The sequence below is a fragment of the Argiope bruennichi genome, chromosome X2, assembly GCF_947563725.1.
Source record: "Argiope bruennichi chromosome X2, qqArgBrue1.1, whole genome shotgun sequence".
NCBI lineage: Eukaryota > Metazoa > Arthropoda > Arachnida > Araneae > Araneidae > Argiope > Argiope bruennichi.
The window spans coordinates 88,925,062-88,951,418 of NC_079163.1; the positions used below are offsets into that span (position 1 = coordinate 88,925,062).

The window sequence follows — 26,357 nt, forward strand, 5'->3', positions numbered from 1 at the left end:
CTTTCTTGTATCAACTTGAGTGCAAAAGGTTAAATCAATTACTGCTACAATATTTTGATAACTCATTTTTATTAATATTTTGTTCTGTTTATGTAATATAAAATATATGCAAATTGTAAATTTTGTAAACTGCTGAAGTTTTCATATTTTTAAAAAAAATTAATTCTGTTTCAAAATAACTTCTGATCAAGTATTTTTATCCTGACTCATTTAATCAGCTAATTTAAATATATTAAAAGATATTTCATATGAATGTTGCTAAAATTAACAAAACTAGAAACATTATTTCATGCTTAATTTGTAATGGAAGCTTTTATTTGAAAAGCAAATAATCCATATTAAAAAAGAAGGGGGGGAGTTACATGAAACGTTCCTGAAAGTACTGAGGAACTTATGTACTAAACAATTACAGGAGTCAGTTATCCTCTTCGATACTCAGACCGGTTACAGAACCGTCTTGGTCTTGTCCTTTTGATGTTATATAAACTGCACACTGTAATATATAATACATACAAATTGCAATATAAATACATACAAGGTTGTGATCCATCAACACTGCCACCAGACCTTATTTGCCAATTTCTGCAATTTCCATCATTTCTTTCTTTCATTTTTGCTGTTAAAATATTAAGATTTTTTTTTTTTTTTTTTTGTAGTTTTGTATAATTTATAACATTAGAATAATATTGTTTTATAAAACACTGCAATAATGTCTGGATTTTTCCTATACAGAAGTTATTAATCTACAATTTCATTTTATGTTACCATTTGAAAATTTTTAAGAATTAAAATTTATTTAAAAGCAATGCTTATACTTAAGTGATAATTTTATTTATTTTTAGCATTTTTATTTAAATCATCGTTATTTATTTTGAGATGAGGAGCAAATGAAAAGTGAAATAGTTCTATAACTTGGATGTTTCTTTTGTTTGTATAAAATTTTCAATTCAATTATGCTCACTATACCAATTTTTTATTAACTAATTATACAGTATGTGCATTGGAAGAAAGAAGAAAAATATAATTCTGTATCTTGCAAAATGAAAATTTGAGTCATTTAAAAAAATTGGATTGGTCCTGTCTCAAAGCTAATTTTAAATATGAAGTTTTTCAAAATAAAACTAATTTTAATAAAAGAAAGTAATCATATTTGATAAGTAATTTCAAATTTTATATTCAAGTATTAACAGCTGATGTTTTTAACATTTATGGAACATAACTTTAAAATCATTGAAACCATCTATTTGTTGAGTTTGTCAGTGTAACCTCTGTGTTTGTGATCACTGTGTGTCCACTCAGTATTCAAATTTTTAATTTTATTTCTTTTTATTTATAATAACCAAAAAAAATGTTTTAAAGATTTGAATTGTCCAAATCTTTTCAACTTCAAATATGTATAATACCTACAATGGTCAGTACTCATAATTAATGAAGCTCTAAATTAAATGAATAACATGTGTTTTCTTTTATTTGCCTGAAATTAATGTAACTATAGATAGGGTTAGTGTACTAAATACCACGAGAAGAAATGTTTTATTTTTCAGCTGCAACTTAACCAAAATACCTTGCAGATAAATGTCTGTCTGCTATTGGTTGGAAATAAAATCAATGTGCTCATATAAACATGAAAAGATTTAAAGTATATTACAAAGGACAATAAGATAAAGAACAAATTAATAATAATAATAATCTGAAATGAGTTTATTTTGTGCTCCATATTGTTTCTTCAAGGCTCTTAAATTTTTATGGATGAATAAAAACCTGAATTCTAACTTCACTTTTTCTAAAATGTTACATTTGATTTTTAAAAAGTTTAATGTTAAAACATTTTGAATTTTTAAAATATATTTATAAAATAATAACTTAATGTGCTTATAATAAGAAATTCGCATGTTACTGATGCACTGTTAAATAAATATCTTGAGAAAAATGCATGTGCAATTAACTTTTCCTGTCTTAAATTTTTCATATGTTTTTCTATAAGCACATGATTTAAATGGACCATCTTTATCTTTGTTCTTTATACATTATCTTTATCTACAAGTTCATTATACATACTTAACACATTTCTGTGGATTTCAGTATTTTTAAAATCGATTTTTTTTTTTTTTTATTCTTGAGGCATTTTCTTTTATGTAATAATTTTACTATATATTCAAATCTCAGGCATTTTTGTATAAATTTATTCATTTTATTATTCAATTAATCATGCTTATTTTACTTCTTGGTGCTTATTTTTGATACTATTCATTGTTACATGAAGTTCAGCTTTATTTATTCTACACCAGTATCATGTCTGATTATATATTAGAATAGTATTCTTTATGATATTTAATGGTAATTATAAAGACAGACTACAAATTTTATCATGTCCGATTCCTTAGATTCTCAAAAATGATATAAACATGGATGACACAATATACTTGTTTTAATGATACAAAATGCTAAATATTTTGAAATATCATGTATGAAGATATATAGAATTGGTCTCAAGTTTACTGTGATTAAGTTGTCATGAAATTAAAGGATCATATAGTTATGATCCTTCAATCTCATTCCTCTTACTTTGAATGATTTTTTAATTAATATAATGGTATCAGCAAATTTCATAGCATTAATTGAACACTTTTATGATATCATTTTAATGCTTGTGCAATATTGTATTAACAATTTTATGTAAAAAAAAGAACAATTTGTGTTTTTATAATTGATAATGAACATAACAACATGCAATAAATATAATTTTTAATTTTCAGGTACTTTGATTTATCTATTTGAGCATGCAGAGTGGAGTAAACACAAGACAATACTTTTTACGAGAGTATCTAAAACCTATAATATTACATCACATGATCAGTGTTTTTTCTCCCCCCATGATATCACGAGATCAGTTTGATATTAATAAATTACAACATACATCTTGAATGATAATCATAATAAAATTCATAGTGCATTCCTGGTTAGATTTGCTGTTTTGCATTATAACTGATGATAGTGATGTGAACACAGTTAAATCAATATGGTGAGTATTTTTTTTTTTTAATTTACTAAAAGATTTTACAACTTTTTATAGTGTGTAAAATATTGAGCCATTTAAGAAATAACTTAATTTGTTTGGCTTGGTTATATTTCTTTGCTGCTGTTAATATGATCCATGAAATTATCTGACTTAGCATATTTCTTAAATGTATTGTAATTATTTGATAGAAAAGAAAAAAAATTATAAATCTTATGTGGGATGAAGTTTCTGACAAAATCGAAGGCTCTGTCTGGCATATAAGTAATAGTAGTAATTAAAAAAAATGCACTAATACTATAATTTAGGAGACAGTAACATTTTGTAAGAAAAATATACTCTGACACTCTTGTATGTTATTGAAAGTATAAGTATAAAATACCATGAACCTTAAAGCAAAAACATAATGTGAAAAATAACAAAGTAATAGAATATAATGGAAATACAGGATACGAAAAGAAAACATGCCAATTTTTGAAGGGATAAACTCCAAATGGTCAAAAAAAATTTTGATTACAGTTTTTTTTTTTTTTTTTAATTTTAAGATATGGTTCCATCTTTTTTTAAGCATACATAGCATCAGTTGTGAAAATTCTTAACCAAATTTTGACATACGAGTTACATGACTGCCACTTAATTTAAAATATCTGCATGCTCATCAACCCATTAATTATTTTCATTAGTTATTTTAAAATTATGCTGTCATTTCAAATATAGGCAAGTTCAGATTTGAATCTCAAATAATAGTGCTGACAAATAATAGTTACTCAACTCTGACTTACCAGTTAGTCTCAGATCTTATTGTACTTGTCCTGTTGAAGATCAAGAAATAAAAGTCAGGTTGAGAAATTGTTACAAGCAGATTTATTAAAAGAAAACAATAGTCTTCATTCATCTCCTATAACTTAGCTATTAAATTTTAATGAAGAGAAAAATATATTAAGTTTGTTACAGCATGTGCATAGGATAAAATGCAATGCCATGCTCCTTTTAACCAGATTTGTGCACTATCAAGATTAATGATCTTCATTAGAACTAGATGAAGATGTATCGGTTTTCTTGCCTGAACCTCCTGGCAAAGCAACAGCACTTTCATTTGATTCAGGTACTTGAGCTAAAAGAAAAATGTATAAAATAATTATCAACAATGTTTTGGGATTCTCTACTAGAATTAAAGTAATGTAATTTGAGATCAGGAGTGATTGTGTTCTATATTATCTTGATTTCGTACTCTCTGAAAAATGAAATTCTAGGATTTTACAATGATTTTGTTTATTTCACAAATCCTGCTTTAGAAAGAATATTTAATTCATATATGTATCACAATTCTTGTCCTAGTAAAATCCCTAAAAATCTTACTGTGTTGGTACTTTAGTTTTCGTTAACATTTGGGTAGAAGTATTCAAGGTAAAATAAGGGAAAAAATAAAAACTCAGATGAAAAATGAATTGAAAATGGAAAAAGAAAAAACAAGTTAAAGCAAATTTGTTTTCATTTGCTTTTATGCTGGGTCGTGCTGAGTTGGTACTGTGTCCTTTGCCAGAATTGCATTATCCCTCCATCCTTCATATGATTTTTTTTTTTTTTATTTCCTTTAGAAACTGGGAAAACTATCTTACGTTATTTTTTTTATATGTATATCAACAAATTTTTAAATTTTGTAAATGGCTTTAATAAAAATGATATATATTTGAAAAACTTTGCAGAGAACTATATTGTTATAAAATACTATGTGCAACAAGTGTGCATATCACTGCAATAAATAAATTATAAATTGTATATGTTTTTATAAAAGATTTTTTTTTATTTACTCAGTATATCATATCAGTTTTAACTATCATTGGCCGTTTTTGCATCCTTCCCCTCTTCCTGCACTTTCAGTGAACAGAAATGTTGCTACGGCTGTGCTATAATGAACCAACTGTTACAGGCTGCATTTAATTTTAGATGATAGTATAATAGCAGATGGTAACAAATTTGAATTAAACTAGATGCTGTTTAGACTGAAAAAAAAAATTATTCTCTGAACAAATATGAATGTAAAGATTCAGAAAAATCCTTCTGAAAACCCAATTTGTAATGATTTTGTGGCAAATTCATTGAATTGATGGCTTTCTAAAATTCTTTACTTTCTTTGACACTTCCTTTTTTTCAAAGCATTTTCTCTCATCCATTTGTTTTTCACTACTTCAGATTCTTCTCCTCTAGTATTATAAATGTAGGTGTAAAGACATTCTCTACGTCAAAATGTATTACTGATCAATTCAACAGTTAGGAAAGAAATATAAAGTCAAGCAATTTCCATAACCAACCTCCCCCTCTTGAAAAAACAAATTAAAATTGGATTTTTTTTAATATGTTGAGTGATGTTGTGGACTGAGACTTTTATTTTTTATTTTTCATATTGTTTTAATTTTTTTTTATTATATGATAATAAATTTTAAACAGTTTCAAATTGGTCTTTTTGTCAGGTTTAAGAAATTATGTGACTTTTCTTGGGGAACAACATCATTAATATGCACCACATGCGCATTCTAAAGTATTCGAAATTCTCAGATTTTTACCCTTCACTAATGTTCAGGTGTTTTCAGAATTCAGGTGTCTTTACCTATCCTTTACTTTCAATATACAATGATTTTTTCCTAATCATCCAACAGTTTCTAGAAGTGGTATACATAGGATGTCCTAAAAAAAGTGGAAGAAGCATTTATATCCTTAACTGTTGCAATTAAACATATACTTCTAATGCAAAGTTTCAAAGTTCCCCAATAGGTCAATTAAATAAGTTGCCCAAATGTTTAAAAACTCTTTGTAACTTTTTATTATCTACTTCTTCAGAAACCAAAGATTAAATTTTTACACAGCCTCCGTAGTGAAAAAATGTCAATGGGAAGTATGTTTTTCTGAGATTCATCTATAAGCACAGAAAGTTTAATTTTTTCCTCCAAATTTGCTAATATATTAAAAGGTAGAAAATAAATTGTAATAGATCATTTTCCGTTGCCTTTGAACTTGTCTTTCATTGTATTTTTCAGGATTAATATACACATCACATATTCTTTATTAAGAAGGTGGAATCTTAATTTAATTTCTGTAATGATGTGTTTATTAACATTCACCTAGTATTGAAAGATGATATGATGCATTAATTGAAGTGTTTTAGGAGTTTGCTAATAAGGATAGAATTGGATCAAAATCAATCTCTGCAGAAACCAGAGTCTTTTTATTCAATTGTCTACTTTTTTTAGTGAAACTTTGTAATTGGAAATATAAGTAATTCCAATAGTGAAGGAAATAAACACTTGTAATTTTATTGTGTGTGTATGGGAGAGGGGGGTGCACCTTGTATATGTACATATGAAATATTAAGACAAAAGTTCTATGAACTGTTCTTTTTCATATGAATTTGAATGTTTGAAATACGAAAAAGGATTTCAGTAAGAATGCAGATTATTATATTTTAAACTTAAAGACAAAGATTGGAGGATTTTATACAATAAAGTAGGGAACTTGGAAGAGAAGAAAAAAATTTGAGACTGTTTCCACATGTGTTTCTAATGATTTTGATGTGAGGACATCCTCATAGTTGTTTTGCAACAATTCTCTTTGCTTATAGATTTATTTTAAAATTAAATTCATTGTTTTATAAAAGCATAAATGGAAGTTTGCTTATTATTAAGTTCTTAAAAAGAAAAGAAAAACTTAATTCATGTATATCAAATGGAATTCTGCAATCGAATTTCCTGCCACTTCCTGATATCCCAAAATTCTGGAATTATTTGCACTTTGTTTTATATTCTCAGAGATTGAATACTATTCTAACATTTTTAGAAACCATCAAGTATCTTATTTATAAAATTAAATTATGTGCTAATATTGCAACTAGTTTTGAATTTGGAAAAAAGTGATTATCAGAAGTCTCCCCCCCCCCCCGATTTAAAGTTGGCAAATAATTGCTGCAAAAATAAAACTGTTTAAATTAAATGACTGCTTATATATTCTGTTAAAATCAATTTCAAAAAATGTGTAAAAAACTTGTGATATCTAATATATGGAAACACTTTTCAAAAATAAGGAATAATATGTTTTGAAATGTACCTTGTACTACTAAATGTCCAGCAATTTCCACTTCTCTACCCGGTCCAAGAGGGGCTAAAAAAAATGGTGTCTATTATCGGTAATCTTCAGAAAATGAAAACATCGGAATGTTCTTTCAGCATAAAATTTTAGTTACGTGGAATATCATATAAGAAATTTTTTCTTTGTTTAAACAAAATGAAGAAAAGGGAAATCTGATAGCATGTATTGCAGCTTTAAATTTTCATATCAATAACATTTACATATATCAAATAAATTTAAGTAAAATACCTTCTTCCACTTCTACAAAGATGGGGGCAGGTACCTCCTTTCTTTCAGATGGGGCTGAAAGCAGACAAGAAATTAGTAATTATTGCTAATAATCTTCAAGTAAGAGAAAATATTGAAAAAGTCTGAGTTTAATATAATTGCCGTAATATAGATGTTCCTATCAGCATTTCTTTTAAGAAACTGGATAAAGGATTTTTGTTTAATTTGAATATATTATATCTGTGCATATCAATTTGACTTATTCTGCTGAAATAGTTTAATAAATAATTGTAATATCAAATGCATGATATATATGAAATACTTGTGTGTAAAATGAATTGCACATTTGAAAGTTAGCTGGTTAAACAAAATTAAAAATGTGTCGTTGTTTTTTCACCTTGTAAATACAATTTTATTGCCCAAAGAAGCTTGAATATTTGTTTTGCCCTTTACTTAATTTGGTGACATGTGGCAAAAAAAGCAAATCTTATTTTCTAATGAGAAGTAGAATGAATTATAGATAGAACACATTTGTTTACACATATTTTCCATGATGATTAAATGGAAAAGACTTAATCAGTTTATGTAATTTTGGTATTCTGATTGCAGAATTCTATTTTTAGCTGAAAATTGTTCCAGAAATAAATTCTGTGTAATTATATGCAAACCGCCATATCTTGAAAAAATCTTTTGTTTTTAATGTTTAAGATCATCGTAAAGCATGTTTTAAAATAATACCTGCAATAATTACTGCAAAAATAAAATTGTTTAAATCAAATGATTGCTTATATATTCTATTAAAGTCAATTTCAAAAAATGTGTAAATAACTTGTGATATCTAATATATGGAAACACTTTTCAAAAATAAGGAATAATATATTTTAAATGCACCTTGTACTACTAAATGTCCAGAAATTTCCAATTCTCTACCCGGTCCAAGAGGGGCTAAAAAAAAAAAATGGTGTCTATTATCGGTAATCTTCAGAAAATGAAAACATCGGAATGTTCTTTCAGCATAATCAAATTTTAGTTATTTGAGATATCATATAAGAAATTTTTTCTTTGTTTAAACAAAATGAAGAAAAGGGAAATCTGATAGCATGTATTGCAGCTTTAAATTTTTATATCAATAACATTTACATATATCAAATAAATTTAAGTAAAATACCTTCTTCCACTTCTACAAAGATGGGGGCTGGTATCTCCTTTCGTTCAGGTGGGGCTGAAAGCAGGCAAGAAATTAGTAATTATTGCTGATAGTCTTCAAGTAAGAGAAAATATTGAAAAATTCTGAGTTTAATATAATTGCCGTAGTATAGATGTTCCTATCAGCATTTCTTTTAAGAAACTGGATAAAGGATTTTTGTTTAATTTGAATATACTATATCTGTGCATATGAATTTGACTTATTCTGCAGAAATTGGTTAATAAATAATTGTAATAACAAATGCATGATATATATGAAATTCTTGTGTGTAAAATGAATCGTACATTTGAAAGTTAACTGGTTAAACAAAATTAAAAATGTTTTTTTCACCTTATAAATATAATTTTATTGCTCAAAGAAGCTTGAATATTTGTTTTGCCCTTTGCTTAACCCTATCTAGGCCATGGGAAGTATGCTTCCCACCAAATTTATCAATCTTTGTATGAAATCATGTAGGTTGGCATAAGTTCTGACAAATTTTTTTAGTAAGTCAGAAACTTAGATGCTTTAGTTCTTTATCTCAGACAAAATTATGTGTCTTGATTTGTTACTTAATTATTAATTAACCAAATTAATTAATTAATCAAATTAAATTTATCTAATAAGCTAAATGAATCACTTTTCTTATTTCAATTTCCAGCCTAAAAATATTTTAACATAATATGACTAGAAAAAAATGTCCCTTTTAAGGGTTAATTTGGTGATGTGTGGCAAAAAAAGCAAATATTTTCTAATGAAAAGTAGAATGAATGATAGACAGAACACATTTGTTTACACATATTTTCCATGATGATTAAAATGAAAAGACTCATCAGTTTATATAATTTTGATATTCTGATTTTATAATTGTGTTCTTAGCTGGAAATTGTCCCAGAAATAAATTCTGCGTTCTTATGCAAACTGCCATGTCTTGAAAAAAAAATTTTTTTTTTTTTTTTTAATGCTTAAGATCATCATGAAGCATGTTTAAGAATGTAAATTTCAAGGAATTTTATTCTAATTTGAAATTTCCTAACCACAAGAGATTTTCCCAAAACATTATTGGAATGAATAAGTTTTAAACTTGAATTTTTATTAGATTTTTTTTTTTTTTTTTTTTGATTATTCTATCTTTTTATCAGTTTTTTTAAGTCAAAATCATTATATGTTTTTACTGTAATATTTGGACATTATGCATTTATTTTTAACTTATTTATTTGGACAGATTATTTTAAAATTTATTTATCATGTTTTAAAATAGAAGTTTCATTTGCTATATCTGCTTGATGTAGCATGGCTACCTTGGCTTACAAAGCTCAACTAAAGTAAGGAAAGGCAAACTCTGTAGTTGATTGAAGCATCTTGTAACCCTAAGTATTGCATATTGTGAGACCTTTTCTATTAATAATAGATCTATTTAGTTACACAGTTATTTTAGTTTAATGTTTTAGTTTATTAACTCTGGGAGAATATTTTTTTTTTCACTTAAGATTTTTACACCATGCAATAAATGACTGAAATATTCTTGAAAATTTTGTCTTAATTATTAGTAATGATTTCCTTGCTTGCAAATAAAAGCATTTAAATAAATATTATGACGGATTAATAGGAAGGAAACTAAAAGGAATTAAGGAAATAATAAACTTTAAACAAAATTTTACATTAAAATTTATTATTTTATAGAACTCGCTTAATGGAATAGACCTTAGTAACTTAAATGAATAATTAATAACCCATTATACTATAAATAAGTGATTAATACTATGAATTTTAGTAAATTAACACACTGTAAACACACATTGTAATCATGATATGTTACAATTCTTAGAATTTGTATCTTTCACAAGGTTACTTAGCAACTTGCTTATAGTATGTTTTAATTGACTTGCATATACCCCCACCCCAGTCCAGTAACCTTCAGTGGCTGCCATTGAGCTGAGTATAATGCTGTTTCTAGATTGGGCTGAAGTGATAGGACTTGATTCCATCGATGTCACAATTGTGGTAGAAATCTTTTCCCAATTATGGAGTAACATAATTAGATGCCTGTTCTCGAAGGCTATTATTTTCAAGGAGCAAGTTATGCTAGTTGGGAATCCTTTGAAAATATTATGCAGTCCTAATTGTATATTTAAAATTGTTAATTACAAAATAATATAATTTCATACAGTTTTAACTATTATAACAGTATCTTTATTTATAATAGTTTTAATTTTTAAGATTTGTTTAATTAATCATTGATGGTTACGATGTAGTCAATAATTAAAAATTTTATTTGAAATTCACATATATAAATATTAGAAACATAAGGATTTTCTATATATACAAAAAGAAAAAAAAAAAAAGTAAATCTGCTAAGTAAACCCCTTAAGTCTGATTATTAAACAAACCAGAAAAAATATTAAAATTAGAAGTTTAAAAAATGTCTTTCTCATTGTGACAAAGGCTCTATAAGAACCTTTAGTATTTTCCAAAGATTCATTCAGCAACATCTTAAATGGCATTATCAAAGATATGCTTTTCTTCCAGATGTAACAATTATTATTCGGATTTCATCGTTTTTCTTAACACGTTCATGCTCTGTTCCATGCTGTAATTTTGAGATAATCTAACCAATACAAATTAGAATGTTTCTGCTTTGCTTAACGATTAAATATATGCTAAATTGTAATTATATTTGAGCTACTTTATAAATTAAAAGAATACAAAAGGTATTATATCATTTAAAATGCAAAGATTATACTTCTTGATTTAAAATTTTGTCTAGTTTCTGCCGTAAAATCATTGACTGCATGCTTTGAATAATATGTTGACAAATTTTGGTATCAATCTCATTATTAATTACAGCTGCATAATGCTCAGAACAAGCAGCTTATGTTATAAATATATTAGCCAAGAAATCCACTGAGTGTTTAAGTTTACTCATCAAAGTTTAGCTCGATTGAACATGTGAGATTTCTTAAGTTACTAAATTGCAATACAGCAAATGCTGCTCAAAACCTACAGCAGAGTAGCAGTATGATCACTTAAGACTTGGCCAACAAATTCACAGAATTTCATTGTTTTGAGATTTATTGACTTTTATGAATTGCAAAAGATGATAATTTGAGAAATTATTTTTTAATATTTTTAAACTAATAATAGATAAGTTTTTTTAGCAGTTAATAACCTTTAATTTTGAAAGCAATATATACCAGTTTTCTATACATGATGTCATATACATTGAGAAATTTCTGTCTTTCTGAACACTAATAGTACTATCAAAATGGAGTATTAATAAGCAATCAAAAACCAATTTTAGTTAAATGCATGATATAATTTTTAAAAAAATCAATACATACAATTTGAAGATCTTTCTTTTTCTTCTCTCTTTTCTTCCATTGTTTTGATTTGTACCTGTTAGAAAATGAGATGTATTCTAATAAGATGATAAAAATACCATACACATTTGATTGAATAAATAGTTTTAAAAAAATAGTCTTTTCCTAGTTAAGGCATGCAAGCTTAAAAATAATGGCATAGAAATTAGTAATGTTGCAAATGTAAAAAGTGCATTGTTTGTATAGTTTTTTTTTATTATTATTACTATAACCCCTTGCCATATTTAGTTTTATAGATTGAAGTGAGCTCATTATTATTTGGACTACATGGCAGTCAAAGCATCTGTTCTTTATTGCCCCCCCCCCCACTGGCAGGAATCATTCTAAATTACTAATATTGAAAGAAATACTGGATGAGAGCTTTTATCCTTTTGTAATTTAAATAAGCTTCATCTTATTATCAACTGTGTGATTTCTTGGATATAGCTCAGTACTGAAAATATTTATAAGTATTAACATTTTTGCAAAGCCCAGCAATGTTAGTTTAACATCAGAGGCTTTTATAACCTAGATTCAAAATTTTACCATGCTACAAAAAAAATCTTCTTGTGAAGTATTCTTTTTAGATCTATTTGCAGACATCTTCAAATTGCTATAATGCACAATATTAAAAAATTAAACTGCAATGTTAGACTGTTTAGCGATTACATTTAAAATAACATAGTTCTTTTTTTTTGTTGTTGTTAAGTTATAATTTTATTATTTTCTTTCGTAATTGGCTGTTAAACAAACTATACAATCAAAAGTATTTTCACTTCCGTCTAATTTCCATGTACTTTCATAATCTTAATTGTTATATAACTGATTTATTCTCAGCTTTCAAAAGACAGTGGTTTCTATATGTGATTAACATCCTGTCTCTATTATTTTTTGCAGTAAAATTTTAAACATAAGAAAATCTACTAATTTATATATTAACTTTTAAAGTTTTATACAATCAGTTTTAAAACCATAAAAATACATTAGGAATTTAAAAGTAGTAAACTTTTAATGAATAACTTTATAATACGTATTTTTATCTGAAGAAGATTTTGATCAAGTACTTAAAAAAAATTGCTTAAAATTTGATAAAATATGTACAATGAGAATTTGTCTGCATAATGAAATTTGTCAAATGCATTCTCAAGTAAGCTATTTACTCTAAAATTTCTGGCTGACACAGCCTAGTATTTCACCGCAATCTATCATATTATTTTTGACATGAAAGCAGAACACAAGAAAGATCTCATCTGGATTTCAAACTAGAAATATCAAAAATTTTATGTAGGTAATATAAAGATATACCCTGTGAATAAAGATTATAATTTTTATAAAATAAATAATATGCAGTTTGTGGTTGCAGTAAATAATATACAGTTTGTGGTAAATAATATGTAGTTTGTGGTTTCCACAGGAATTTCGATTTTATTTTTAGTACAAATCTCAAATAAGATTACAGTATTTAATATTAGATCAGACAACTCTGAAATACAGAGAATTCAAAACCAGTTCGTTGGAAATTTATGGAGTTTCATATTACAAATCAGACTTTTACAACATAATTTCTTCAATTGTTTCCTCTAAATCTGCTTCAAATAGATATATTGAAAAAAAGAATACCTTGAATAAAAATACTATAATGTAATGTGTATGTGAAGTAAGTGAAGCAGATATTTTATCACTAAATGAAATCAGGTTGTTTCTTTTTAATGATAATTATTCAAACATCCGACCGTACTTTGAGCTAATCGGAGATAATTGTGAAATCGATATTAAAGTTTCTGTTTAGAATTTCCACTTTGATTTCATTTTATTAATAAGATTTATAAACTTGAAATGAAAATAATTACTTACTTTATTCCGAAAATACTACAATTAGTAAATTTTTACAGTATTCACAATTTGATGAGTACACAGTGGTAAATAAAATATCCTGTTATGGTTCTTCATTTCAATTCATTATCCTTATAGTTAATGATAACCAAAACAAATACTTATTTTCATTTATGAAATAAAAGTATTTTAATTAATTTGGTCTGGATCGTAAATGCATAAAAAGTAAATGTATGCCTTTTTTTAATTTCGCTCCTTATGTATAAGAAATAGAAATAAATTTTAATGAGTTTTAAAATTTTTCCCACTTGCCTATGCAAGTATTAACGCTCTCGATTCCAGCCGGGCGGTTTGAGAATTTACCCTATAACATCCAAGTGGGTCGATTTGGGGTGGCTGCTTGCCCTTTTAGGGGAGATGGGTATTAAAAGCGGCTACTCTACTAAACACTCCAGGAGGTCCTCGTTATCTTCGACAATCACGGCTTTTTCACAGTAGTTGCCCCTGTGCCTTAGGGCGGTAGGGGTTAAAGTTGGATGCTGTAAATAGGTTGTTGGCGTATATTTTGTATTTTGAAAGGGTTTTAGTTTCTATTTTCATGTGTTGTTAGCTCAAAATTGGAAAGATTTTTATGGTCATTTATTAAAAATTTTCCACTGAAGTGCTCTGTTAACGATGAATGATATATAAGGATACAGACAAGTTGTTTATTTTTCGGATAAGCATCAGAAGCTCTTTTCAGTATCAAGACTATTGTAATGATATAAAGACAAACTATTGCATTTTCACTGCAGCCTATTCATATCGCAGTTTTCTCACAAAATGTGTAGCGACTCTTGTTACTGTAGATGGAAGTCGTTTTACACTCCAAGCGTCTTATTCTGTCATCAAAGGACTGTGGAATTTCTGAGGCCAAGTACAAACTTCCGCTTTCAAAATAGCAATAAAAGACCAGAAAAAGATTGGGAATATTCTTTATTGCCCCCTTCACAGAGTGAGATAAGTTATATAAATACTTAGTTCCTTTTTCAAATGCCATTTTGAAAATTTCTCTTCAGTTGTGAATTTCTACTCTTTATTTTAAGTACTGTGAATCAGGTTTTTGGATTATCAGAGTAATTTTTGTATTGAAACTCTTATTATTTTTTCATTATGAGTAAAAGAAATCGTGAACACATTGAAGAAGAAATTAAAGCAGTTTTACTTGCTTCTGATGAAAGTGACTGTGATCTATCAGCGAAGATAATGGTTGGCCAAAAAATGATAGTTTAGATCAGCTCTCGTTTATTCTAATGATGAAACTAATGAGGATCAGACAAACGAGAGAGATGGAGATGAGGAATCAAAAAATGTTATATAATTTACTTACTATCAAAAATTCGCAAATGATTCCCTCTAGCGTAAATTTATGGAAATTTAATATGAAACTTTCTTTCAAAATTTTATCTTGACTTAATAATATAGAAGACTTCATTTCACATAACGTTTTAAAAGCAGACTTTCAGCATGACAGTTTATACTAAAAACGTAATATTTATAAGGAATGTAATAATAAATGTGTTAAATCTTCATATTTAGTTAATGAAGAATGTAATAGAGATGAATGTTTTAGTAAAATGTTCAGGCTGAAAACTGAAGGAATGTATTTTCAAAATATATTTCGCTGAGTAATTTTTTTCCCCTAATTTTATTTCATAAATTTTTGTATTTCAGTATTAAATAAAGTTTTAAAGGTGTGTTATCTCATCTATCGAATTGTTTCGATAGATGAGATATATAAAGTTTGACGTAATATATTCCCTTGGTTAGACAAAAATTTTAGAAATTATATTTTAAAAGATTAGTAAAAAAGAGTGGCAAAATAAAGATATTTTTGAAATGTATATTTACTCCTCATTCTTTTTCGATTATTTAATGTAAAAGCAAGAATGCGTAAGGTTTTGGAAACAAAATGTGAAAACTTCTTTAAAATTTAATTGAAGTTCTAAAACTTTTCTCTTAGTATCACTATCGAAAATGCAAAATAATATTTTACATTTAAAATTTCAATAAAGATAACCGTTTATACTTAAAAAAAAAAAAAAAAAAAAAAAAAAAAAAAAGAATGCTAAAGGCAATAAAAAAAAATCTTAGCTAAGTGTTGAAAAAGCGTATATTATTTTCGAAACGTCTTTCAAAAAGTGCAGTAACATTTTTTTTATTTTTTTTTTTATTCAACGAATGTTTTTATTTTGGTATTAAATGAAGATTTAAAACATTATCTCATCTATCAATGAATTGCATTGACATCAATACTATGTAAAAAAATGTACTAATCGCATTGATATATGCACAATGTATGTTCTACATTACTATGTAAAAAAAAAAAATTACACGCTAATATATGACATATTATTTAGTGTTGACAAAAAAAAAACAAAAAACGTAAAAGCCTAATGAAAATTAGATGAAAAGATGTTTTCAAATTGCTAGTAAAGCCAGTTTTTATTTAAATGGTTTGTAAGCCTAACATAAAACTTGCAAAAAAACCCTATTTTCTCAATTATAGAATAAATTTCATATTTTTTTGTAAAAAAAATACCCTACAAATACGCGAGCGAAACGCTTCACACTAAAAAATATAAATACATTAGGATAAAACTCTTACGCTGATAGAAAATGATTCTCGTCATCGAAAACCGCAAGGCAATTATTCAAGGCGGAGCGTCGACGGTTTTATTACCTCGGAGTGCGGGGGGGGGGTAACTGCCCCTCAGCTTGGAAGAGTCCATGCCTTCCAGAGATACGCCGAGAAAGTCTGGATGTTAAAGGGAGTGCCGCTTGAAAAGTGCTTGGATGTTAAAGTTTTCATGAAACGGTGATCTTTTGCAACACTTTTTTGCAAGAAATCAATGGTTTTATGATCCTTCATCTGTAGAAAAGTCTTTTAATCGAAGACTTTTAAGAAGTTTAAATCGAAAATTCAGCTCTGTAAGTGAAGAGGGGGGGGGTTATATAAAATAAATAAGTATACTTATTTTATTAACGTTAATTTATTTAATGATAAATCTTAAGAAAGCAGTATTAGTTATAATTTTTCTGTTTTCTATATAGTGGTTTGCCTGTAGTTGTTTTTAGTCCATATTAATCAGATAAAATGTATATTATATTTTCAATGCCGTAGCAAGGGGTGGAAGAGGAGGTATTGATACGACAAATGCCAGTTTTAGTGACTCCGCTTTTTCAGTATATTTATCAAAATAACCTGCCGATCGGAAATGATCAGGGAATTTTCAGGAAATCAGAAAAAGGCAGAGAAAATGTATAATATAATCATGCTTTTGATTTATAAATAGAATAAAATAATTTATTGGAGTATTCTCCATATCAAAATGTTAGTGAAGAGCTCAAGTTTGAATTGAAATATTTCATCGTATCAAAAGTGATTCACACATTTAAGAAAATTCTATAATTAAGTTAATGGAGATTAGAAGCAATAATAAGATTATACTTACATTGGATTTCAATTAGGCAAGAATACATTCTAAAATCCACAAAACTCGAAACACATATAAACTTTCATTTTGAAATCTGAAATAAATCATATAACTACTTCACAATCATACAGGAATTAATAATTTGAATAAAGAATTCTTAATAATACTGGGTAAAGAAAAAGGTTTTTCTTGTTTTATTGAGATTAAAATATTATATAACTATGCTAACTCTTATTATATTGATCTGAAAAATAACAAATGATCGAAGATTAAAATGGCTCTTACTTGTGTTTTATTTTTATATACTTGGAAAATGTTCCAGTAGTCCAAGGCTAGAAAAGCACTTTACCAAGGCTAGAAAAATAATTTTTGATGGATTTATTAATGGATTTATTTGTGGAATTTTCATTTTCGGAGAATGAGCAGAAATGAGTCTGCTCATATATAGTAGAAGTTGGAATTAACTGTATGAACTGTGTTTCTCCACTTTTGAGCGTTACAAATAAAAATTACATATTTTATCTTGTATTCCTTTGATAATTTTTAAACATAAAATTATAATCATGTGGATAATCTATTTAATTATGGTTATGTTCTGATTTTTGCAAATTATTAAAGGTTCATGTTAGTGAAGTTAAAATTTCATTTTATTTCCATTCCATTGTCACATAATTTTCTCCTGACCTAATAAGCCTATCAGGTGATGCTGAATAAAGATTTTTTTTCTTTTTTTCAGAACAGTTATGGTGAAACTATCAGTTTTAATCGCAGGAGAGACATTTTTTTTCAACATATTAATATGTCATATAATATTTTAAAGCAATATTAAATATTATTCTTTAGAGCAAAATTTATGTTTACTTCTGGCGATTTAGAAATATCCTGTTGAACAATCAAAAGGATATAAATATACGTATTGAAAAAGTTAAATATGTAAAAGTACAGGGTGGTTATAATTAAACTTCCCCTTTAAACAGCATCCTACAATGCGAACTGATTGCAATGAGATTTGATATATAGGTTATAATATTGTTTTAAAATTAATGTTTTTCCGGGAAAGGCACCCACTGGTGGACAGTTTAGAACTAAAAACATTTTTTTTTTTTTTTTTTGAAATTCCGTGTGCGCATCTCGTGTATAGTCTATGTACCAAGTTTTGTTGAATCCGTTCACCTGTTTGCGTTGTATGATGCTGTTTATAGGGAAAGTTTAATTATAACCACCCTGTACTTATTGAGAAATTCCAGTCATAGATATTTTGTTATTATTTTTGCAGGTATCATGAAAAAATAACGTGCAAGGTGTTTTCATTTTGCATTTACAAACTTCTAAAGAAGGAATAACACTCAAACATGAGTTGTAGTAATGTAAATGTGGCAAGCCTGAGGTACCGTCATCACGTGCATGCTAACAGCAAGCAGAAAAATTAAGTTCATATGAGCGAACAATATGAACAATTGTGAAAAACATAAAGGTAACAGATGGTGTTCAAAATTTCGTTCAGAAGTTCTAATTTATCAACTTTCGGAATTGTAAACATTTTAGAAGATTCTCAACTTGTATGCAGTTACAAAAATATCAGTGGTCCTGTCCTCGGCATTGTGATGTCGTGTATCAGTTCATGAAGATTACCACAGAAAAAATAATAAAGATAGAATATATCCAATCGATAGCTCATGGGGCCATCGACAGTGATGCAAGTGACTCTCAGATTTCTTATTTTTAAAAAACAACATGTATGAAATGAGGAATTACATTTTGCGATGCTATGACTTCTACTGTTGTTATTCATTCAAAAGTTCCGATGAAACTTCCGAAAGAATGTGATAATTCCCTCATTGCAGACATTAAACAGGAAGATGTGAAGTGATTTTTGCAAAAGATCGTACAATTTGGAGTTGTCCATAATAGCATAGCAACCAGAGTGCGTAGATCCCTTTGATGCCAATCTTAAGAAACAGCGTGATGACAAAGCTTTAGTGCATTTACTTTTTCAATTGTAATTCCTGAAGTGATGTCATACTGAGTGCTATTTTCACTTCCTAAACGACTGAAGATGACAGTGACTAAGAACTCATATGGGCTTCAGTTACTTTCTCAATGCCAGTAATTGTTCGATGTCATATAACTTGTGAAGATGATATGCGTGGACCTAAATGGCTGTGTGCTATTGATTGACCTTCGAATACCTAAAAGTTTTTTTCTTAAGTTTGTTATAACTTGTTGTGAAACACTATATTTTCTGAAAAACATAAAATTTGTGTGTAAATGTATAATATTGTGTTATTCTTCTAAATCTGAAAATATGCATTGTTTGCAGGGGAGCCATAAGGAATGTTGTATTTGCTTCATAATCTATCAAGTTTATTTACATCAAGCTTTTTCTTATCTTGGAGCTACTGAACAATCATCTAGAATACTGAACTTTTAGAATAATATGCTTGGTGATGATCTTAGAAAAATGACTTTAGTTTTATCAAGCATTTTTCTTGGAAACATCTCCATGCCGCTTTGTGCTGCGTATGAAGGAGTGAGAAAAAGAAGGGGGAAAATGTATAATTGAACAGGTAATTAAAAATCTTTATATTTATTTTATGATTACATTTTTATATATTGTTTCTTAATATTTTGTTTAGAGTGTGGGAGGAAAAGGAGTGGATTTAAAAATGTCTCCAATGACACTTTTTTTTTACAACCATTTAAAATTTATTAAAAGTGAGTAAAAATTTTAAAAATAAAAATTTTGTGAATAGCTTTGGTAGCGCGACTTTTTATTTCCTTTATTTATTTAAATATAGGAAAAGTATTGTAATCGAGTATTGTAATTGTTAAAGTATTGTGTAAAGCATTGTAATCGTTAGACCTCCCTGATTTCGAAAAACACATTTTTGACATTGTCTTCTATTTGATAAAGATAACCCAAAAACGCTTTGAGCTAGACGGGTGAAAATTGGTATTTGATCTTTTCATCAAATTTGCATATTTCTATTAAAGTTTTAGCAAAATCCATTCAGCAGAAGTCTGCCTGTGCAGCTGTTAGAATATAATTTAACACGATAACTACAAAATAAAGAGATCTAGATGGGTAAAATTCAGTACACAGATTTAACCTCTATAGTGTAAACATTTATGAAATTTTGAGTCAAATTCAACAAGGATTTGATCTGATCGTCTGCTGATTTGTACTTTCAGAAGTATGTAAACGCGATAACTCAAAATAACTTAAATATATAACGACGAAATATATCTAATTTGGTATGTTATTTTATGATTACAAGTGTGGTTTTGTATCAAATTTTTGTTTCAATCGTTTTGGGAAAAACACGTTTAAAATACAAATTCGATTTTCGGATGCTATTAACCGCATGCCAGGGATGTTGGATTCAGCACAAATGCTTGATTCATGCCAAAAGTTCATATTTCCTAGTATTGTACACCACTGTCATGCAAGGCGTTTTCTGAGATGACCTCTTTATAGAGAGTACGCAAGAGAGCTTTGGAAGGACCACATCTGCTGATTATAGTATGTAGATTTTCTTAAGAGCATGAAATATAGCTTTTTGGACATAGAAGTATGGAATTCGAAATCAAATTGCTTATTTCTTTTTATGAAATTTTATGGTCGAATTTATTGATTAATTTTACATCTCATCAATTATGTAAAAGTAATAGGATACCATCAACAGCATGGCTTTTGTTAACAGCAACAACAAAAGACCACCCTAAGACGTGAAATAGAAGAATAATTTATAGCCAACACAATTATTTCAATGTTTGCAAATACTTATTGATGAGAGCAGTTGTTTTCAATAAAGAAAATAAATAAATAATCTGTCAGATTCAGAATTACTGATGTTCACCTTGGGTCTGTTTTGACCCAAGATTGTTGATTTGATGTTTGTACTTTACTACGTACAAGATATTCCTCAAATAAAGAAAAATGGCAGCAAAGACGTGATTAAGTCACGAAGAAAACTTTTCCGTAGGTGAATTTAGATATTTTTCGGTTTCCGTCAGTTAACATTATGAGATACTTCTTTTAATAACTGGTCGATTTAGTTCACATTTAAATTCTCTTTTAACTTGCTCGAGATTTACCTAGTTTATTTTTCATTATTTATTTTACTTAGTAACTTTTTTCAATATATGCGTGTGTGTATTAAATACATATGAGTTGAAATGATATAAAATATCTTTTTAATGTTTAATAACTGTTTTAAATTGTGATTTTAACAAATTATTTTTAATAGATATAAGACTTAAGTATTGAGCTACATTAATTGTACGTTTTCTTTATTAAACGTAATAGAGAATTTTGAAGACACTTATTCTAATTAAAAACAATCGTGTTAATGTTATTAAATATTAGAATAATTTCTTCTTGTATTCAGTATCAATCGAGTTCAAAAAAATATGTTGAGAAAATAATTTACAGTTTAGAACAAATAGTAAAGTTACATTATAACTTAAGTTGAATAATGCATAAATTCATCTAGCCAATAAGTAGTTTAGAGCATTCAATGAATCCTCGCTTAGCGAATATAATTTATTCCCGAATCTTACTCGTAATACGAAACACTCGTTAAGCAAAACAATTTTTTTCCCACAGGAATCGATGTAAAATAGGTCAATTCGTTCTACTGAGAAAAAATACTCAAATTTATAATAACGTAATTTATTATTTATAATAAATGTTCTTTATTTACAAAAAAGTTGTCTAAAGAATTTGCAGCCTGCATAGCTACTGCTTTATCAAAGCGATGCAATAATTTCCCATACTTTCAGGATCTTCTTTATTTCATTAGAAGGTGGTTGTTATGTTGCATCTATTATTTCTTCCTCTCCTGACCAAATCTCCTCTGCAGCTTTTGGTTGTGACACAAGAATGCAGCTCCATAAACTCTTCGTTAGTTTAGCTTTGTTTTTCCATCAGCGGGGAGCTCTCTTCCGAGCATTTTTAATGATATTTTGAAGTTTCGTTGATTAGTTACGCGAGAAATTAAATGCAACCGTAAAAATCTTCAGCGAAACAGTCTGAAAAGTTCGTAAGCCTATTTGTTTAAATTGGACTGATGCCATTCGATAAAAAGTAAAAAGAACAAATTTTGTTCCACATGCGTTAGCATTTTAAGCATTTAGATATTAAAATAAGCAGTAATTATTGAAATTTTAAAAATTGCTTAAAAAAGAGAACAACATCAAAAATATTCATGCTCGCAAGAACAATTAAATTCTTCTCATGCTAATATTTAATTCTTCTTAAAATCTTATTTTTTACCTTTTCAAAGCCATCATATGTTAATCTCGCAAAAGTAAAAGACAGCCAAGATAAACATTGAATTTTCATCAAATTCTATCATTAGGCACACCAATTTCAGCTTCCGAAAAGTAGGATTAATGCATATGAACCGATGAAAAAAGTTTCAAGTATGAAAATGAAATGAAATTCACTTAAGACCATAAAATCACTTCACTTAAGAAAAAATCATCCCCCTCCGAATTATCGCTTTCCCCCCCGTTAAATCGAAAATCGGCACATCTCTACTTATCTCCCTTGCCTGCTCCTCGAAACAGTATATTAAACTTAAGCTATTATTTAAAAAAATGTTGAGGAAATAAAATGATGAGTGGTACTGTAAGATAATGCAATGAATAATAATTTTTTTCGAAATAACCCTTTTGCTGTGCTAAATGAAATTGCCTGAAAATATGAACAAAATAATTAAAAATTATGCTCATTAGTGGAACCGTAAGTTAATTTTCTGAATTTTTTTATTCATATTGGTTTTCACTTTTCTAATTAAATTGCTGTAAAATATGCATGTGTGTATTTGCTTCCACATTAGCATTCTGAATTCTTCCAAATTTTGACGATTTCTGTTAAATTAAGCATTTAGTATGGAATATCTCCAAGGTGCTAACTGTGCACATTTATATAATTTTTACGTTCTGTGCTTTGCATGCCTTTTTTACTGGCACATATCAAAAACCCGTTGGGTGCGTACTTGTAGTAACGGATTTTCAGTTGTCTACGGAACCACTGGACTGAGGAGTGCCACTAGCAAATCGAATAAAAAAATGTTATCAGCCTGGTTGCCAAATAAATAAATTTGTAAAGAATACAAATTCTGTGAATTAAAAAAATATTTGAACTCAACGCTTGTTTACATAAAAATATTAAAATAATTCTTAAATAAATTAAATTTAATAAATTAATTTATATTGGAATTTAAAGTTCATTGTCTATTTATATAATATACTTAACTTTAAATATTCTTTCAATGTAAAGTATCGTTAATTAATTATAATGGTTAATTCTACAATTTCAACACTCACTTTTGCCCTTTTTTCCATGATGAGTATAATAAAAATAAAGGAAAACATGTATTTTCAAAAAGCTACTAAGACAAAAAATAGTTTATCAACTAGTTGATTCATTTAAAAAATGTGGAACTGAATCAATCGATTGTTCTAAAAAGGGACCTTATAATATGGATTGTCTACCGCCGTGAACCAATAAAATTTTAGATTGATGGCCAAAATTATTATTGCGCATCTTTTGCTTTTTATTAAATATTTGATTTTAAAGGGATCAACTGTTGGTTGTTGTTAACTATGGCAGAGCGAATGTCTAGAACTATATGAAATACTCAAAGATTTAGAATAGTATTATACATACTTAAAAAAGTTGAAAATTTGCGTTCTAGAGAGATCAACAGTTGTGTGATGTTAACCCTGGTAGAACGAAAATAATAAAACAATATGAAGTATCTCAAAGGTTAAGAATAGCATTATATATAGTTTAAAAATTTTTACTTAAAAAAAGAATCATTATATTTTAGATGTTAGATCTATTTAATGTTACCATAAACTAATGCTGTAAATTTTTAGTGAATGGAAGCCATTTAAATCTCTCTTTTTTAATCGACAATAATTGAAAGGCAAATTTTGTACTTCCTAGGTAAATTCGTTTCATATTTTCACTCCAGGCATCACAGTGTCAAAAGAGTATTTTAATGATTCATGAAAAATCATTCTTTTTATACTTTCATAACATCATACCTAATGAATTGGTTCAGGATTCCTTAATCAGGCATTTAATTCCATTTTGTAATTAAAGTAAGTTTTGTATTATCAAATAATTTAATGTGTGAGAAAATAATGACTGAAAACATTATTTTTTAATCCAAATGATTTCTTATTCGGATGGAATGAAAAAATTGATTTTTCGAATGTCCATTTATGATAGAATTCAAAAGTTGCATCTCCGCATGATAATTAACGGAACAATATTGGGGGAAAAAATGCCCTAAATCTTCAATTCGTGCAAAGAAAAAAAAAAAAAAATGAAATTTTGAGTGGAAGGGGGGGGGGGGTGTGCTAAAATTTGTTTTTAATCTACAATTATAAGAACTAAAGGTTTTGATTTTTAATATCATTTTAGTGCTTCATTTTAACTTTTTACGGAAGAAAAATTACATGCACGCAAGAGGCTTAAAGTTTTAGAATTTAGGTGAAAAATCAGGGTCTCTTTGCTTAAAAAAATATATCCAGTATTTCATTAAGATAAGTGATTACATTCGGGGTAAATTTTTGAAAAATTCTATAAAATTATTTTGTATTTTTGCGTAAAACGGATTGAAAAACCAACAATGAAACCAAAATATTCCAGATAAATGCAAAAGTTTTTTAAAAAAAATGGATTTTTTGGCTGAAAATAGGTTTAAAGAAAAACCTTCCAAGTTTAAAAGTTTATAAAAGGATTTGTTCAAAATCTTGCAGAGGGCTTAATATATATATTTCCTAGTTCTTGAATTAAAATAGAAAATCTCCTTCTACCCAATTTTTACATATTGAGTGCAATAATATGAAATAATAACATTTGAAATATTTTTTCGCATCGTAAAACATTAAAGCAATCGTACTCCTAAATGAACATAATGCTTATTCTATAGTTTAGAAACTGAAGGCACATTGAAAAATTATCATGCCAAATTTTAACTAAGAATATGCCTGTTTACAATGTTTTTCGTAAGAAAGAAAATTGAAGAAAATCGCATTTAAAAATGTAAAAAAGCGTTAAAGCATATATTATTCAAATGTAAAAATCATAGTTACTTCCCAAAGTATAAGTTTAGAAACAAAATTCAGACTGTTTCATGAAGAAGACTGTTCGGAAATTAAGACTATTGAATTAAAACATATTTGATATTTTTTACAAAAAAAAAAAAAAAAAAAAAGCGTCTTTCCAATGTAGAAGAACATTTGACCGACTATGGAGGAAGATACCAATTGTTCATAGCAAAGAAGAGTATACTTTGATTGCAAGAAATATAGTATTATTTTTCAATAAAAAAAATTAATTATCGAAGAGTAAGGATAGATGAATACAATATCGTGATTCATGAGCCAGAAGGGAACATCGGCAAGTAGAGCATGCTATAAAATAGTCAAGTGCAAACAAAATAGTTGGAAAATAATAATACTGGCATTGATGAATTAATTGTAATTGTTTGCGATTGCACAGCAACAAACACTGGGTAGAAAAACGGTGCTGTCGCAATATTTGGAAGTAATATAAAATCAGATAATTTTACCCCATTTTTATTCCTTTCAACTGTTTTATGAATAGCAATGTATAAAAATACTTCAAAACTCTCATAAAACATTATTCTCGATTGCTGGTTTTACATTCTATGGAAACATTACAATTTAAGTAGACATTTATATGTTAAATAATAATAATAATAAACCCTAGCATTAACGAGAAAAAGTTTTCCTCCCCGTCATAATACAATTGAATGAGTTTATCAACAAAATGCTTGATATTCTTCTTCCCCAACAGCTTTACCACAACAAACATTCCAAACTTTAGTTTTGAAAAATTGTATTTTCACTTTCTTGGCTCGCGTTAATCTTTAACGTTTCATTATGTTGGTCAGATATATCATGTAAAGAAAATGCTCAACCCGATTCATCTTTACTATTATGGTCATTCCTCTTATCTTTCTTCCTTTTACGAGTTCCCCTCCACCCCAAATTTCATTTGCTGTTTAAATATTAAGAAGGGATTGGTCTTTTCCAACCAACTGTAAAATTGAGAAATCAGTCTTTTCAAGTAATCTTATAAACCTTTTATG

General features: G+C 27.6%; 1 protein-coding gene across 2 annotated transcripts; it reads right to left on the reverse strand.

Annotated features, from left to right (window-relative positions):
• Positions 1 to 3,933: 3,933 nt before the first annotated feature.
• On the reverse strand, positions 3,934 to 13,838 carry LOC129961058 (uncharacterized). 2 transcript variants are annotated; one of them, XM_056074867.1, is made up of 7 exons: positions 13,763 to 13,838; positions 11,891 to 11,945; positions 8,532 to 8,585; positions 8,255 to 8,308; positions 7,385 to 7,438; positions 7,115 to 7,168; positions 3,934 to 4,130 (listed from the first exon to the last, which is right to left on the reverse strand). In XM_056074867.1, exons 2-7 carry the CDS (start codon positions 11,928 to 11,930, stop codon positions 4,033 to 4,035), a joined length of 354 nt encoding a protein of 117 aa, XP_055930842.1. In that variant the 5' UTR covers positions 11,931 to 11,945; positions 13,763 to 13,838; the 3' UTR covers positions 3,934 to 4,032. The 2 variants fall into 2 exon arrangements, with proteins under 2 accessions (XP_055930842.1, XP_055930843.1); XM_056074868.1 differs by lacking the exon at positions 8,255 to 8,308.
• Between the last annotated feature and the right edge of the window lie 12,519 nt (positions 13,839 to 26,357).

Bases quoted from the DNA above. Each gene is read 5' to 3' on its own strand.
- LOC129961058 (XM_056074867.1), bottom strand. From the start codon at position 11,930: ATGGAAGAAAAGAGAGAAGAAAAAGAAAGATCTTCAAATT. The intron at 7,439-8,254 runs GTGCATTTAAAA...GTCTGCTTTCAG, and splicing joins TGGACATTTAGTAGTACAAG to CCCCATCTGAAAGAAAGGAG. The intron at 4,131-7,114 runs GTACATTTCAAA...TTTTTCTTTTAG, and splicing joins TGGACATTTAGTAGTACAAG to CTCAAGTACCTGAATCAAAT.